Raw genomic sequence first — 17,950 nt, forward strand, 5'->3', positions numbered from 1 at the left:
AAAAATTCTTCCAAGTAAAATAAGGCTGCAATCCTAACCGCACTTTCCTGGGAGTAAGTCGCACTGAACACAATAGGACCTACTTCTGAGTAGACCTGGTTAGGATTGTGTCCTAAGGCTCCTTCCTGGCATACTTGGCCCACAAGTTGTTTGAACAGGGGGTGCTGGGTTCTAGTAAACACAGCAATTAGCAGAAGACCCCCCTTCTTATGGCAAATTCCACCACCCAGGAACAGGGACAGAGGCAGTTTAAGTTTCAAAGAAATACTTTTCTTCTGGTTTCTCAGATGTACACATCTTCTGAAGTATCAGAGGCATCTATAACGGAAGGAACACGGAGCCCTATAGCTGTTTTCCCAGATCCTGGCTGGATGCCAGACTAACTTTGGGCACCCGGCTGGCACCAGCCCTCCAGCCAGCCCAAACCTTCTGAACTTGCCTCCAGGCACAGCACCAGCCCTCCATTCTGGGCCACCAAGGCTGAGCCCACCACGTGGCATGACAAGCTGTGCCGAACAGCCTCCTGGTACAACCTCTGGCACTGACACAGGAGGCCATCGACCTGCCTTCTCTGTATGTGCCTGGGCTGCTGAGCAATGTCCACCCTGACGGGCAAAGCAAAGGTCCGGACTCCATGACCAGTGGCTATGGGAGCAGAAGGGCAGGCAGGAGAAACTCGGAGTGGCAAGAGGGCAGGCACTGGGGTGAAGGGGGAGGTGGACAAAAACACTTTCTAAGTTTTTTGTAGTTTTTTTAAGCAGGTGTTAAATGTATACATTTTTATTTTCTTAATTTCTTCTCAATTAAATTTTATTTGGTTGCCTGCAGGGGCACCAAAACTTTCTCTGCCTCCAGGCTCCAGCTGCCTTAGCTACACCACTGCTGGGATATCCTGCGTTTTAACCAATGTGGACTCTTGGGCCCTACTCAAACCTCTTTCTTAACAGCCCCTCCTGCCTGATCTGGCTTCCTTACCCCTACCCAGCACTCCACACCACCCTACAAGGCTCTGGTCCATTCATGCAGTTCCTGAATGGCATTCTAAAAGAGGAGGAAATTACAACTGGTAGCGATAACACCTTGAGAAAGGAGAAGAACACGTAAGGAATTCATAAAACGTCCATTGATTCAAAATCACAGTCAAAGCCGTGAGAAACAGCACTGGTAGCACCAGTCATGTATGTCCCTTGAGCAGAGAACAGGATGCAACAGAGCCTCCAGCTGCAGTACCTCCTCTGGCTTTCAGTGTCCCTGGAGGGGGAGAGCTCAGGTAGCACCAGTCATATATGAGCCTTGGGCTCTGGTGCAGCATTAACTAAAGTAAGTGAACAGTTCTCCTTCCCTGCCCCTTAGCCTAGTGCTACATTGTGACTGAAAATCCACATTGGCATTTGTTTCACATGTATCAGCCATGGTTTTCTTTTTGCAAAACATGGAGTCTGCGTGGAAGTAAACTGGGGGGCAGGCCTACATTTCCTTTTGTACTTGCAGGTGGTGTGCACTTTGCAAGAGCTCTTCCATCTTGAAGTGAAGACATTCCAGTCCGGGTCCATGACATGGTGGAGAACAATCAAAATAGCAGAAGTGGAGCTGATGCAGAATTTCAGAGGGGTTAGAATCATCTAATGGGTTTCAAGTCATCTATGGGTTACAAGTCATAGTAGGTATGTGCAAGTTCTTGGTTTTAGAGGCAGGCTGCCTCTAATTGCCAGATGCAGGGGAAGGCACCAGGCCGCAGGTTGTGTCTGTTGCCTTGTGAGCTCCCTAAGGCATTTAGTGGGCCACTGTGAGATGCAGGAAGCTGGACTAGATGGGCCCTTGGCCTGATCCAGCGGGGCTATTCTTATGTTCTTATCTAACCCACTGGGAAGATCCAATCCCACTGGTTCAGAAAACATTGGGGGAAGTTAAATTAAAAGGAGAAAGATGGATTTACAAACAGAGGGTTGTAGCAGGAAAAGAGAAAACCTGAATCAGCTGCCTCTTCTTTGGGAGTCAGCCTCTCTCAACAGGAAATTCTGCTTTCAAGGAAACCTGAAGGGTGCTTGAGGAGAGGAAGTGGGAAAGAAGAACCAGGAATCCAGAGAAGGAGACATGATAAGAAAAGGGGGGGGGGGGTTGGAAAGAGTTGCAGCCACCCACTGCCCATCTGTTGCACCTTTTGGACACACAGGTCTCTGTGCTGGGCTGCTTCTAAGAAGCAGGTGAGAAGCAGATCTGGCCAGTGCATCTCTCTCTCTGCAACATACACCCCCATGACTAGACCAGGGACACCACCCCATGCTTGAGTTGTCCTTTAGCTCTGGTCCCATTTGGTGGGCTAACTCTCCAGCCCAACATCTTCCTGAGGTTCTCTTGTCCCTTCCCTCAGCAGAGCCCCCAGCAAGGGGCTTCTCCGTGACCCTGCAGGGGGAGAGCCAGGGGGTCCTGGGCCGGGCTAGGACACTCCAAGGGGGGCTGCTGTGTGCAGAGGAGGCGCCTCCTGCTCCTCCTCTTCCTCCTCGCGCACCAGAGCTATTTGCAGCCTTCGCGCAGGGCAGGAAGCGCCCCGCTTCCCCGCAGCCCCTCCTGGAGCCTCTGCCGCCCGGGCAGGAAGGACGTTCTCCCTGCAGGGAGGATCGCAGGCGGCCTGGGACGCGCATCTCGAGAAGGGCGCTGGGAGGCTCCTGGTCCTGCTGCGGGGGAGCTTCGGGAAGAGGCTGCCTGAGCCGAGCGGAACCTCCTGGGGGCAGCAGCACCCTCTGCCCCCCCCCGAGAGAGAGAGGGCCAGGGGGCTGCATTGGAGAGACCCCCAGTCACCCTCAACTGCTCTTGGGGCCCGGGGAAGAGCCCAGCGGAGGAGTCCAGGGTGAGCCCCCAGCCAGGCTGCAGGAGGACGGGGTAGTGGTGGAGGGTGGTGGGCTGAATAGCTGCTGGAGGAGTCCTGGGTGGAGGTTCCCTGGAGGGTGGTGGGGGGTGATCAGGGGCTTGTGGGGAGTGACCCACAACCATTGCTGGGAGGAGGCCTGAGAGCCCCAAGAGCTGCTTCTGCTGCCACTGCAAAAGAACCAGGGAAGGGGCTGGAGGCAGCAGAGATCCTGGAAGCCTTTGGGGCAGACAGAGGGTTGGAGTGAGTGTGACAAGGACTGACTTACTCCTGCGTAGACATGCCTAGGACTGGGCTCTCAAAGAGAGGACTGCCCAAAGGTCTTTGTTTGGAGTGCTGGCACCCTGGGTGTGTGTGTGTGTGTGTGTGTGAATATCTAACATAGAATTATAGAGTTTGGAGGGCACAAAATGTCATCTAGTCCACCCCCTGCCTGTAGCAGGAAATCCTCCTAGGGCAGGGGTGTCCAAACTTTTTGGCAGGAGGGCCACATCATCTCTATAGCACTGTGTAGGGGGCTGGGGGAAAAAAGAATTGATTTACATTTAAAATTTGAATTCATTTATCTAAATGACTATGTTAGAGACAGGACTCATATAAATGAATGAAGGTCTTGCAATATCTCAAGGCCTAGCACAAAGCAAGGCTGGCCTTTCCTTCACTGCGGGTTTTGCGGAGGTGGCGCGCCATCCCTCTGCTTTCACTCTCCGGAGGCTGGGGAGTCCAGCAGATGCTCCCAGCACCCCTAGGACACTGCTGCGGGGGCTGGGGCTGGTGAGTACATGACTGTCCCTGCAGCCCCCTGTGTCACTGCCTTCCCTCTGCCCCCACCCCTTAAGGGGAAAGGGGCCAGGGCTGTCAGACTGGGGTGTTTCGGCGCCCCAGTTTGAATAGCTCTGGGTTAGGGGCAAATATGTAGGGGAAGCAGACTGCTGCACGTGAATCTTTAGCTAGATGAGGAGCCACTCCCAGGCTATAATCTGAAGGCACATAATACAGTCACCTTTCTGAAGTTAAACCAGTCTGGGTCTCATCAGTGCCTGAGCAGGAGTCAGATCATAGGCAATAGTGCCAGTGCCAACCCTCTTTTGGGGGGTGAGGGGAGGAAAGGATCTGGAGTCAGTCTCCCTTCCTTGCTCCCTACAAATAGATGATCTGCATTGCTATTAGTGATCAGGTTGCGATCTGAGCTGGGTAAGGCCTTGAGCCAGGACAGGGTAGTGTTTGGAAGTTAGACCCAGAACAGCCAGGTTCAAATCCCCACTGAGCCATGAAGCTTCTTGGGTGACATTGGGTCGGTCACTCTCTCTCAGTCTCAGACATAGTGGAAATGGAAAAGGTGCAAAAGAGAGCAACTAAGATGATTGCTGGGCTGGGGCACCTTCCTTATGAGGAAAGGCTACCACGTTTGGGCCTAGAAAAGAGGCGCCTGAGGGGGGACATGATTGAGACATACAAAATTATGCAGGGGATGGACAGAGTGGATAGGGAGATGCTCTTTACACTCTCACATAACACCAGAACCAGGGGACATCCACTAAAATTGAGTGTCAGGAGAGTTAGAACAGACAAAAGAAAATATTTCTTTACCCAGCGTGTGATTGGTCTGTGGAACTCCTTGCCACATGATGTGGTGATGGCATCTGGCCTGGATGCCTTTAAAAGGCGATTGGACAAGTTTCTGGAGGAAAAATCCATTACGGGTTACAAGCCATGATGTGTATGTTCAACCTCCTTATTTTAGAAATGGGCCATGTCAGATGCAAGGGAGGGCACCAGGATAAGGTCTCTTGTTATCTGGTGTGCTCCCTGGGGCATTTGGTGGGCCGCTGTGAGATACAGGAAGCTGGACTAGATGGGCCTATGGCCTGATCCAGTGGGGCTGTTCTTATGTAGTCTCACCTACCTCACAGGGTTGTGTTGAGAACAAAAGAAGGGAAGGAACCATGTACACCACCTTGATTTTCTTGGAGGAAGGCAGTATAAACATGTGAAAAATAAATAAAACCATAGTATAGGGAGGGCAAGCCCCCTTTAAACTAAGCTGGAAGCTGCAGCTCAGTGATGGAGCTCCATTCAGAAGGTCCAAGATTCAATCCTCAGCATCTGGGAATGGTTTCCTGCTAGGGCTTTTTGCCTGAGACCCTGGAAACCTCATGCCAATCAGATGCTGCTAGCACTGGGCTAGATGAATTCTCAAATACCTTTGGCAACCTCAGGTACTTACCTATACAATTGGAATAAAGGGCTGTTGTGAGCTCAAACATGCAGTACTGAGCACTTTGAAGATCTGACATCATTCAGTCATTGTGGCCATCTTCTGTAACAAAAGTGGACAGATGATTTCTTTTTGCTTTTCAGCTTCTTAGTGACTTCTGAGAATGTGGTCACAGTGTTTTATGAAGAAGCAAGATAGATCAGCTCAGTCCCAATGAGTGACCTTTATCTTCATGCAGGAGAATCACAGGAACATGGCCTTATTAGGTAAGGATTTACTAATTCCCCCCTCTCCCCCACTTATTAGAAATCGGGTGCTTAGAAGATTGGGGTTTTTTTTGGGGGGGGGGGCTGTCGCAAAGCTCAGGGAAGGTTCAAACCTGGAATGTAGTCCTGATTTTACTCAACTCCTGGAACTGAATAACATAACTCAGTATTCAAGGGATACTTTTCCTAAAGAGAGTTGACTGAACGGAATTTCTTTTCATAATCTATTTTTTAAGTATAATTACCACAAAATCTCTCTCCTGATCTGTCACAGACAACTCAGAACCCATCAGCCTTTTTTTTTTTTTTGCCCCAATGTGCACTACTTTACACTTACATTAAAAAACACCTGCCATTTTGCTGCCCATTCTTCCAGTTTGGAGAGATCCAATCCTCAGGCACCATGGCTGTTTTAAGGGAGACGTTACATATTATAATCATGAGATCAGCAACATCATTCTTCAGTTCTTTAATAACTCATGGGTGGATGCCATCTGCGCCCAGTGACTTATTGATCTTTAATTTGTCAATTAGGTCTGAAACATCTTCTCTTTCAACCTCCATCTGACTTAATTCCTTGGTCAAAAGGGGCTGTTGGGGCAGCAGTATCTGCCTGAGGTCTTCTGCCATGAAGACAGATGCACTCATTTAATTTCTCTGCCATCTTCAAGTCTCCTTTTATCTCCCCTTTCCCTCCCTCACCGTTCAGAGGGCCAACCGTTTCTCTGGCAGGCTTCCTGCTTCTAACATATTTGAAGAAACTTTTATTATTCCTCTTAACGTTGCTGGCCACACACTCCTCAAAGCCTTTCTTCGCCTCCCATTTCATCTTCTTGCATTTCTTTTGATACAGTTTATATTCCTTTTTATTCTCCTCATTACAGCAAATTATCCTCATTACATATTCTCCTCATTTCCATTTATGGAAGGAAGATTCCTTACCCTTTACAACCTCTCTAATTTTGCTCGTCAGCCATGCTGGCACCCTCCTGGACTTAATCAAGCCCTTTTTCCTTTAGGGTCCATTACTGTTATTTTAAACATCCTCCATGCACTCTGGAGAGATTGGACTCTTTTTACTCTTCGGAGACCCCTGCTTTAGAGCTTTGTTCTAAAGCCTCCTATTGCTGTTTGTTATGTGGCGTTCCTAATCTTGCTGCCAGATGATAGGTGTCCAGGGGTCCCGCAAGTCACTAGCATAGTTAGCAGGGGTGGGGCAGTCCGCCAGAGGCGCCACCCTTAGGGGGCTGACACCACTGATGACCAAAATAGCTAAAACCACAATCTGTAGGAATACCATCATGTTATATACCATTCAATGCGTAACTTACAGGACAATGCAATGAAATAGACCTCAGTAAAACATCTGTGTTCTATTGAAAGCTGTGGCCAAATAACCAGAAAAGGAAAACACAATTGCCTTATGTCACAAAAAGTGAATTTTCTTAAAACTTGTAAAGTGAATTCTTAATATTTGTGGTGGGCTATAGTCTATCAGTGGTAATTAACTGTGATGGCTACATTGAACCTCCAGATGCAGGGGCAATATGTCACTGACTACTATGAGCAGAGGAGTTACCGCAGGGAAGGGCACTGTCGTTCATCCCTTGCTTGCAGGGAAATGTGCACTGCATTTATTTTCTGGCCGTTAGTATTATTCATTTCCTGTCATGACTATTACTATCTCTGTCTCACCTACCTCACAGGGTTGTTGTGAAGAGAAAACAAGGGGAGGAACCATGCACACCACCCCGAGCGCCTTAGAGGAAGCGTGGTATAAAAATGTGAAAAAAATAATTATGTTATACTGGGGGGTGAGAAAAATTTATGGGTCAAACGTATGCCACTGTGGGCACATCCTACCCTGTACTTGAACAGGCAAGCCAAGAGGCTTGCGCTGTATCCACCACAGGATAGGGGCCCAAGGTGGCTCAGCCATAGGCAAGGGGAAACCTTTCCCCTTACCTCCAGGTAAAGCATGCTGGCCCCTATGGATCTCTTTGGACTTGTGCCACCTCCTGAGGTGGCACAAGTCCGAGGAGAACAGAGTGGATTCAATCTGCTCCAATCTCCATGGGGAACGGGAGTTAGGATCCAGCATAACTGCCAGATCCCAGCCCCGCCTCCTGCTCACCACCCCAGGGCCGCCCTCTCCTCACCCAGGAACACCTCCCTCCCACCCACCCCAGACCCTTGCGTCAGCCCAGCCAGGCTGACACAAGCCTTGCAGAGGAAGCCGTCAAGGAGGCTGGATTGCACCTCTGTGCACCAATGCAGCTTACTCCTGAGGAGGTGCAAACGTGCTTTATTGTACATTTGATATCCTCCTGGGCCAGTGCAAGGGACTTGTGCCAGCCGAACTCATTTTCAGGATTGCGTCCTGTGTCTAGTAATCTGTTTCTCTTAGCCCGAAATTGGGGTTATTGCTGAACTCACTAGCGTTAGCACAGAGAAGGAAAGGTTCTCACCTCGCTCCTCTTATCAGGACTGCATCTGCACCTGAAGACTGGCAGCATCCAGCCATGGCCCTCACCACATGCCTCCATGAGTCTGTCCAGTCTCCCTTGCAGCTGTTGCCACAACGAAGAGAAAGGAATTCAAACCGGGACACCCAGGATGAAGCATGTATATGAAATGAAAAATCTTACAGTTCTCATCTTTTCTCTCCCTGACAGGTAGTGAAGAAGCAAAGCCCCTGCAAACCAGGCCTTCACGTTCTTGTGGAGGAGCAGAAAAGGCTGCTGCTTATCCAGGCCAGGTAAGGGAGATGAGCAGGGCACGGCTTGAGCCTCTCCTCCTACCTCGAAGGGGTGTTTCACCTTCTGGGACTGCTAGATGCCACAAGAAAAAAGGCCATCCACATTCTCCGAGCACGGTTCTGTGCATCAGCTGGAAACACACAGATTTTGCTCACTTGTGGGCAGTTCTCTTTGGGGACTGCAGGCAGAACCTGGGATGACCTGCTGATGAGGAATCTCTCCTTTTTCTTTCAGAGCCCTATTTCATTTGCAGAGGTCGCTGTGTACTTCAGCAGTGCAGAGTGGGCTCTGCTGGATCAACGCCAAAGAAGCCTGTATGAAGCTGTCACAATGGACAATTATGAGAATGTGACCTTTGTAGGTAAGGAGGATCCTTTGGCCCATAATTCATAGATGCCCCATGTGGGAGTCTTTCCTGCATTGGATGTTGGCATGAGGAGTTGATGGCTAGACTGCGAAGCCTGATGGCACCTCATCTTCCCTTTCTGGCCCAGCACTGATCAAGAGTCTCTTGAGAAGGAGAGTAGCCCCAAATTGGGGACGTTGTGCCATGAAGTGGCTGGAAGCCTTTGTGCCTCTTGTCCTTTAGCTGCCTTTTGGAAGAGGTGGGCATCTCAGAGCACCCTGCATCCTGTGTTTGGGCTCTGTTACCGTTGGCCTGGATTTAGAGTAACAAACTGAAACTGAATAGACACAGAGGACAGGACTTTTTTTCTGGAGGACAGGCCATTTGGGAAAAGAAGTGGCTCCTTTCCTTGATCATAGATGGGGTTGCTCCCACCCCTGACATAAGCAGTGCAAAGCCTGGGTGTGCTTTTAGACCAGGGGTGCTCACACTTTTTTGGCTCGAGAGCTACTTTGAAACCCAGCAAGGCCCGGAGATCTACCAGAGTTTTTTTACAATGTTCGCGCCCATCATAACATATAACATTTATGTGTACAATGTATGTTGGTGTACCTTGCATAACCGCATGAGCCAATATTGCACAACACAACATAATTAACTATAAACATTTTTTGTAATTACTTGAGTTTACTTTGATGACTTGCACTGAAGTGAATCAGCCAACGATGCATAGCCCGGACAGTAGCTGCTGGCAGCCAGCTTCAAGCACACTTCCAGATGTTAATCAGTCATGGTGGAAAGGTACTTGGACTTAAAGATCTTCATGTAGGAAAAGGCTGACTCACATAAATAAGTGGAGCCCTTCCTGCCTCAGGTGCTCTTATATCCCTGAGGGCCCTATTGCCTTCAAGTGGCTGCAGCTGTGCAGCACACTCTGCTGGATGCCCAGGCCTTACCCTTAAAGGGGCCACTGCTGACACTACAGCCTACCTCCTCACCAGATCTTCCTTGATTCCATTACAAGTGGGGAGGGGGAGCAGATCTCTATACAGACCAGTGCAAAAACAAGGGAAAGGTGTGGGGGAGGGAATATCTCTATATAAACATCACAGCAAGACCAGTGCAAAACGCCTTGCACACAGAACCAACAGATGGAAGTTGGGGGGGGGGCAGATCTCCATACATACCAGTGCAAAAACAGGGGAAAGGTAAGTCATCCCCAGGAGAGTCAACAGGGCTCACTCCCAGGGATGTGTGGACAGGGGCTCACTCCCAGGGATGCTTCACTCCCAGGGCGGGGCTCACTCCCAGGAATTCGTGGACGGGAGAGAAGCCTGTGATCTACTCGTTTTGCCTGGTGATCGACTGGTAGATCGGGATTGGGATTTATAGATGCCCCATGTGGGAGTCTTTCCTGCATTGGATGTTGGCATGAGGAGTTGATGGCTAGACTTATTGAGCACCCCTGTTTTAGACTATGGCTGAAATTCTAACCACACTTTCCTGAGAATAAGCCCCACTGAAAAAAATAGGACTTACATTTGAGTAGTCCTGGTTAGGATTGTGCCCTTAGTTAGCTCCTGGAAGTCCAGGAATCATCTGTAACCTGGACACAACTTTGGCAGACTCATCAGCTGTGAACCTTTTCTAGAAAACTTCAGACTTTGTAGAAGATTGCTTCCTTAACTCTGAAAGGTCTTGTTCTTTCACTAGAGCAGGGATGCCCAAACCCCGGCCCAGGGGCCAATTGCAGCCCTCAAGGACTCCCAATCTGGCCCTCAGAGAGATCCCAGTCTCCAATGAGCCTCTGGCCCTCCAGAGACTTGCTGGAGCCCATGCTGGCCTGATGCAACTACTCTCAGTGTTTTGGCCAACTGTTCGACCTCTTGCATGAGCTGTGGGACGAAGGCTCCCTCCACTGCTTGCTGTTTCACATCTGTGATGCAAACAGCAGCAGCAAAGGAAAGGCTGGCCTTGCTTTGTGCAAGGCCTTTTTTAGGCCTTGAACTATTGCAAGACATTCATTCATTCATATAAGTTAAATCTCTAATATATTCATATATGTAAATTTATTCAAATTTGAAATTTAAATTAATCCTTTTTTTTCCTGGCCCCTGACACAGTGTCTAAGAGGTGATGTGACCCTCCTGCCAAAAGGTTTGGACACCCCTGCACTAGAGGCTTGCTTTCTCTCTTTCCCTCTTTCTTTGAGATTCCTTCTCCTCCTCCAAAGAAACATACATTAATGAGGCCACTTGCCTCTGGGCCCAACCTCTGATTTCAAAGAAAAATATGTTTTTTATGTCTTCCCCAAATACTTTCTGCTTTTGGCCTCTTATTACATTTCTCTCTTTCATTCAGCAGCATCCGTTTCAAACCAGTGTGGAAGAAAGACACCACAGGCTTGTTCTTCACAGCAAAGAGCCCACACAGTGGAGAAATCCTATCCAGGCTGGGAGTATGGAAAGAGCTTCAGTCAGAGTATTATCCATCAAAGAATTCATGCAGAGGAAAAACCCTTTAAGTGCCATGAGTGTGGAAAGAGCTTCAGACAACATGGTATATTTAAGATCCATCAGAGAACTCACACAAGGGAGAAACCCTATACGTGCTATGAGTGTGGAAAGAGTTTCATTTCCAGCTGGTTCCTTTTAATCCACCAGAGAACTCATACAGGAGAGAAACCCTACACATGCCCTGAGTGTGGAAAGAGCTTCAGTAAGAATGAAAAACTTACCAACCACTGGAGAATTCACACAGGGGAGAAACCCTATACATGCCAGGAGTGTGGAAAGAGCTTCATTCAGAGTGGACAACTAACAACGCACCTGAGAACTCATTCAGGGGAGAAACCCTATTCATGCCAGGAGTGTGGAAAAAGCTTCAGTCTAAGTAGTACCCTTAAGAGCCATCAGATAACCCACACAGGGGACAAACCCTACACATGCCAGGAGTGTAGAAAGAGCTTCAGTCGAAGTAGTACACTTAAGATCCATCAGAGAACCCATACTGGGGAGAAACCCTACACCTGCCAAGAGTGTGGAAAGGGCTTTATTTCCAACAGCTACCTTCGAGACCATCAACGAACACACATGAGGGCAAACCCTGTATTGGCCATGTGCTTGGAAAGAGCTTCAGTGAGAGTGGTACCACCCAATGGAGAATTCATGCAGGAGAGAAACCCTATACATGTCAGCAGTGTGGAAAGAGCTTTACTCAGAGCTGTCATCTTACAACGCACCAGAGAACATATTCTGGGGAGAAGTCCTACACATGCCAGGAGTGTGGAAAGGGCTTCAGTTCCAGCAGCTACCTTAGGGACCATCACTGAACCCACTCAGGGGACAAACCCTGTACGTGCCATGAATGTGGAAGGTGGTATGGGTGGGGTGAAGACCAGTATATGACAACCCACATAGGGAGAAACCTTACACATTCCAGGAGTGTAGAAATAGTTTCAGTCAAAGTAATAAATTTACCACCCACTAGAAAACTTATATAGGAGAGAAACAAGCCATCATGTTAAGCACACAGGGGAGAAACCTCATATATGTCAAGAGTGTGGAAAGAGCTTCAGTTGGAATCATGAACTTTCCTACCACCATAGAATTCACACAAGAGAAAAGCCCTGTATATGCCAGAAATGTAGAAAGAGTGTGCTTAGTCCAGTCTTATTCAGTATAAACTGCAACACAGTGGAGAGTAATCATATAAATGTTGGCAGGTAGAGGGATGCGTTTTCAAAGTGGAGTCGCTTTATGTCCACCCCAGAATTAAAGTTTAAGTATTCCTGCGGTTTCTCCTGTGTTTTGTTGAAATGTGTGTGAAATTGTTTCTCCTTAAAAAAATAATAAATTTTTGTCAATGAATGTCCCGTTATGATTTCCTAGAGACCTTGGACTTTGGTGTTTGAACTAGACCCAAAAACAGAGAGTGGGTGTAACCAGGCAATTTTCACAATGGAGAGAGGTGAAAAGTGATATGCCCCAAGGAACATTCTTTCCCTGTAGAATTTTCTGAGGAAACTTTGGTGAGATTCCTGAGGTGAGACTTACCCTTATAGAAGCCAGACAGATTCTCCCTTCAGTAAAGTTTGTTCTTCTGTATGTTTTAAGACTTTATCTTTGATTAGGCTTTCTATCATCTTACCTGGAAGAGCTGTTGGGCTAACTAGTCTGTAATTTTCCACATCCCTTCTCCTTCCATTTTTTTTAAAGTTTGGTGTAACATTAGCTGTCTTCCAGTTCTCTGGCACAGACTTTACTTAAAGAGCTCTGAGCGATGGGCTACACTAAAATGCAACATTTAGTAGGGAGAGGGAAGTTTCACAACTGTTTGTTGTAGTTGTGAAAGAAGCTTTAATCTCTTCTGCACTCTCCTTGGTCAGCTAATCCAGTCTTATAAGGGTGGGGTTGGAGGAGACTGTTAAGAAATTCTGGTAAGGGAAATCTCACCAGACTATCACCATATAAAGGTATTACCAGACTGGTCCATCATAAAATATTCCACCGGACTGCCAACATGTAAAGAGCATCACTGGACTATCTCACTGGCTGATACCCAGTGAAGAGGTCAGGGAAGCCACATCAATAATTTCCCATGAATTCACTTTGGGATTGTGGTCTAAATTAATCAGGATGCCCTCTTCACCTTCAGTACACCCAACTCTCATTGGCCACTGGCATTCAACGCTTCCTCTTTGGAACCTCTTGACACTTTCTCTTGCTTACCTAATCTTGGGTAAGGATTCTCTGCTACCACAGCCCGTTCCCTAATCTTAGCCATAGGCATAGAGCTAAGAGGCTGTTAAAAAATCCTGTCTTTTTCCAAATGGTATGAACCAGCACAAGGCAATTGAATTAAGCTTCCAGTTTCCCAAACATTACACATCAGTCCAAACTTAGTACTTAATCTTATCATCTTAACTAAATTCTTTTAGCATAGGGAGAGCAAAAAGCCCTCATGGAATAAAAGGGATAAGAAGGGATAACAAACAATAAACAAAGATAAACTTATCCAGACTACACTAACATAGTTATCTATACAAGGAATCCACAACAGCAAGTTGCAGGCAGTAAATCAGCAGTAGCTAAATGGAAAACCTCCCTGATTTGGCAGGCTGACTAGCAGCACAAGGGCTGGAGGCAGACTGGAGCAAGAAGGAGATAAAATGGTTTCTAATCTCCCTCTTGATATACTTTTTCTAATTCTTATGGAAAAATTAGGATGATGAAATCATCCATGCCCACCAGCACATAGGTGCATCCAGGTGTCACTAAAAACAGAGGTTTAATTGCCACCTGTGACTTTCAGAAATAAAAAAGTTACCTAGGTCCCATGAGCACATGCCTGTACTACCAATGACTCTCAGATGTGCTCAGCTCCATTTCATATCTCTACCAGCATCCTTGATACCAAAGGAAAGTCAGACAGGACAGAAACAGTGGCATCACTGGGGGCAGGGGCAGAACATACCGGGTGCCACCCTCAGGCAGGGCAACACCCCTAGTGGCCAAAATTGTGGAAAGCTTTTAGAAAATGTGTATTTTTGAATAATATCATAAAGTGGTATACCATTAAAGGTAATTTAATGCAGAATATAATGAAAAAAAAATGTTGAATAATCTGTATTCTATCAAAAGGTACAGCCAATTAACCAAAAAACACACAACTACCTTATGTAACAAAAAGTGGATTTCTTTAGCTCAAAACCTATGAGACTGATTGTTCTGAGAATCAATGAGGTGTTATGACTCAGCACGGAACCAATAAAGTGTTAGTATGTCAGCTCTCATTTCCATGTATCAGCACTAATACTAGAACCCCTATTCAGTTGCATGTCATCATGTTGACCACTGGTTTTTTTGGTTGGTTACGGATTTGTTGGATGAATAATAAGTGAAAATATTACATTATTACATTTGAGGAGGCCCATGGGGCTGACACCATGAGTTACTGCCCCAGATAACACCAACCCTCACGATGCCACTGGGCAGAATGAACTGATTCTGCAGAACTCACAGCAATCTCAGCCATTTGGTGTTATTTCAAGCTTAACTTTTACAAGGGCTGTAGATCCAACTCAGCACCTCTGCAGCAGAGTGGGTCAAGACATCACCCAAACCAAAATGGTCTCCATGGCCATAAGTCTGGGCCTATGCAAGACAAGCCCATTCCAGTCTCTGGCCTTGGCCCCTAGAACACAGCAAGGTGTGTCCCACCCCCCAATTCCTTCATCCAGGAACCAGACTTGTTTTTCACAACCTTTTCTAGACACTGATTCCCACTCTACCACATCCACTTTCGTTACCTATGACTAGGTCCATTCTATAAACTCCATGCTATAATGTCCTTGCCACAGGATGTGGTGATGGCACCTGGCCTGGATGCCTTTAAAAGGGAATTGGCCACGTTTCTGGAGGAAAAATCCATTACGGGTTACAAACCATGATGTGTATGTGCAACCTCCTGATTTTAGAAATGGGCTATGTCAGAATGCCAGATGCAAGGGAGGGCACCAGGATGCAGGTCTCTTGTTATCAGGTGTGCTCCCTGGGGCATTTGGTGGGCTGCTGTGAGATACAGGAAGCTGGACTAGATGGGCCTATGGCCTGATCCAGTGGGGCTTTTCTTATGTAACCCATTCTCTTTACAGAGACCAAAAGTAAATACTCTTCCAAGTAAATTAGGGCACCTTCCTGGGGTACCAGGTGCATAAGCTGTTAGAAGAAGGGGTGCTGGAGTTCTAACACACACACAGCAATCAGAAGACCCCTTACAGATAATTCCACCACCCAGCTAGTTTGCTAATAATAATAATAATAATAATAATAATAATAATAATAATAATAACAACAACAACAATAACAATAACGTATTCATATACCGCCTTTCTTGGTCTTTATTCAAGACTTTGTTCAAGGCGGTTTACATAGGCAGGCTTTATCTAAATCCCTATTTAGATTTTTAGATTTAGATTTTAGATTTAGATAAATAGGGATTTTTACAATTTGAAAGAAGGTTCTTTCTTTCAAGAACTACTACATTCAAGGTGTTTCATTCCGATCTGGCTTCACATTCTGGCCTCCATCCTCCCATGCTCAGAGCAGATGGAATTGCTCGGCTTCAGCTTGCCAGCTGCTCCAAGGTCGCACGGTGCCGGTGGCCTCGAACTGGCGACCTTGTGGATGTTATCTTCAGGCAGACGGAGGCTCTACCCTCTAGACCAGACCTCCTGCCCATCACTGATCATACAGGAACAGAGGCTGTTGACATTTCAAAAGAAATGCTTTGTCAGATGTGCACATCTTCTGAAGTATCAGAGATATCTATAACTTAAGGAACACAGAGCCCCCATAGCTGTTCTCTTTGTATGGAAATAAGGGGGTTGGTTGGTGCTTTCTAGAAATGGCAGCCTGCCAATAGTGTCAGAACACAGCAGGCTGGATGCTTCTCCTTTGGTGATCAGGAAGGGGAGGCAGGAACATGTGAGAGGAAGGATGTTACTGAATGGACATACCTCCTGCAGGCACTACAGAGAGGAGGTAAGGGGGCTCAAGCAACTGTACAAAACACTGCCTGGCAGAGTCTTGCAGGCAGTGGTGCACCCACATTCCAACACTGCATGGAAGGCAGCAAGGCTCCATCACTGAGCTAATGCCACATCCCAAGGCAGGTCCACATGTTCAAGTGATGCTCCAGGCAAATTGCAAAACCCACAGTTAACATTCCTTAATCAACCCCTTAGAGCAGGTATGTCAAACATAAGGCCCGTGGACCAAATCCAGCCCCCATTATAACTGGGCTCTCCCAGCTTGATAACTGGTTTCCCTCACATCACCCTGAGAGTCAGGGAGGTGTAGTGGTTTGGGAGGTGGACTTACACCTGGAAGATCAAAGTTCAAATCCTACCTCAGCCATGAAGCTTCCTGGGTGACCTTGGGCTAGTCACTTCCTCTTAGCCTCACCTACCTCACAGGCTTGTTGTGAAGACAAAAGGAGGCAAGCAGCTGTGTGCACACCACCCTGAGCTCTTTGGAGAAGGGCAGTATAGAAATGTTAAAAATAAATATCTTGAAATCATGGGCAAGATCTGCATGTTTTCTCTGTCATTTGCAGCTAAGGAGTTTCTATTTGAGAATGAAGTGCTTATTTTTGGCCATCATCAGCTGAACAATGTCACTTCCAGCCCTCAGCAGGTATCACAAATGCTAACTTTGGCTCTATATGAAATGAGTTGGACATGCTAAGGCAGTGATGTTAAACTCTCTAGCACACCATTCTATTCCAAGATTCTTCTTCCACTCCATCCCGCCTTCCCCTTTCTTCCTCACTCCAGTGAGTGGGAAAGGAAACAGGCGGGCCTGTCTGCCCACACCTCTCCACTATCTGGTGCCTGAGGAGAGGATCTCCATCAGCCTCATCATGGGATGAGATGCCCATTTCTCTGAGCACCAGTAGTAACGGAGACTGAGCAAAGACCTTCTGTAGGCCCCCAGCTGTTTATGTTCATCTCTGTCTTGAATCAGGAGTGAGTGGCCAAGGCACCTAAGGGGTAAGCTCTGACAGAGTTCCTGCTCCTGTTTGGATTGGGGAGAAAGGAGGTTACGTATTGAAATTATTTTCTATGAGGAAGATCCATTATCTATTAGTATTAAGCAGATCCAGCGAGGGACTGAAGTCCATGCACCCCACAAACACCAGGTAAGGAAATGTAGGCTCCCACATCAGCATGTTGTCACCTCCATCAACATACATCAAGACTGCTAATCATTCAATGCATCTCCAATTACCTATATAACACATTGCTACTGGCAGTCAGATACTACAGCCAGCAGACAATTTCAGATTCCAAACATTCAACTTACTGTGGAGCATGGAGGCACCTTCCCCACAGCAAGTGCAGTTCAAGGAACACACAAAAGAAAGAGCTGGACTGAGCCTTCGCTAAAGCTATATTTCTTTACTCGGCGTGTGATTGGTCTGTAGAACTCCTTGCCACAGGATGTGGTGATGGCATCTGGCCTGGATGCCTTTAAAAGGGGATTGGACAAGTTTCTGGAGGAAAAATCCATTATGGGTTACAAGCCATGATGTGTATGTGCAACCTCCTGATTTTAGAAATGGGCTATGTCAGAAAGCCAGATGCAAGGGAGGGCACCAGGATGAGGTCTCTTGTTATCTGGTGTGCTCCCTGGCATGTTGGCAGGAGGGCCTCTGTGAGATACAGGAAGCTGGACTAGATGGGCCTATGGCCTGCTCCAGTGGGGCTGTTCTTATGTACAGTAGGAATGAGCTGTCACCATCATCACAGCTGAGGAGGCCAGCGTGTAGAGACATTGGTCGTGGTTCCCCTGGGACTTACCATCAGACTCCTCCTTTTTCCGACACAGAGACAGCTGCTATACATCTCGTGCTTCTGTAGCCTGGTCATGCCACGATGACCAGCTTCCGTGGTGGAGATTGTGGTTTTGGAGCTTGTCAATACAATGCAAA

General features: G+C 47.3%; 1 protein-coding gene across 2 annotated transcripts; it reads left to right on the forward strand.

The window, feature by feature from the left end:
• Positions 1-2,570: 2,570 nt before the first annotated feature.
• Positions 2,571-12,324, forward strand: LOC136640463 (zinc finger protein 180-like). Of its 2 annotated transcripts, none has more exons than XM_066615617.1 (5): positions 2,571-2,848; positions 5,228-5,350; positions 8,026-8,108; positions 8,344-8,470; positions 10,817-12,324. In XM_066615617.1, exons 2-5 carry the CDS (start codon positions 5,317-5,319, stop codon positions 11,860-11,862), a joined length of 1,290 nt encoding a protein of 429 aa, XP_066471714.1. In that variant the 5' UTR covers positions 2,571-2,848; positions 5,228-5,316; the 3' UTR covers positions 11,863-12,324. The 2 variants fall into 2 exon arrangements, with proteins under 2 accessions (XP_066471714.1, XP_066471715.1); XM_066615618.1 differs by having other exon boundaries at positions 10,820-12,324.
• Positions 12,325-17,950: the final 5,626 nt, after the last annotated feature.

This window comes from Tiliqua scincoides, chromosome 2 (genome assembly GCF_035046505.1).
Source record: "Tiliqua scincoides isolate rTilSci1 chromosome 2, rTilSci1.hap2, whole genome shotgun sequence".
Lineage (NCBI taxonomy): Eukaryota > Metazoa > Chordata > Lepidosauria > Squamata > Scincidae > Tiliqua > Tiliqua scincoides.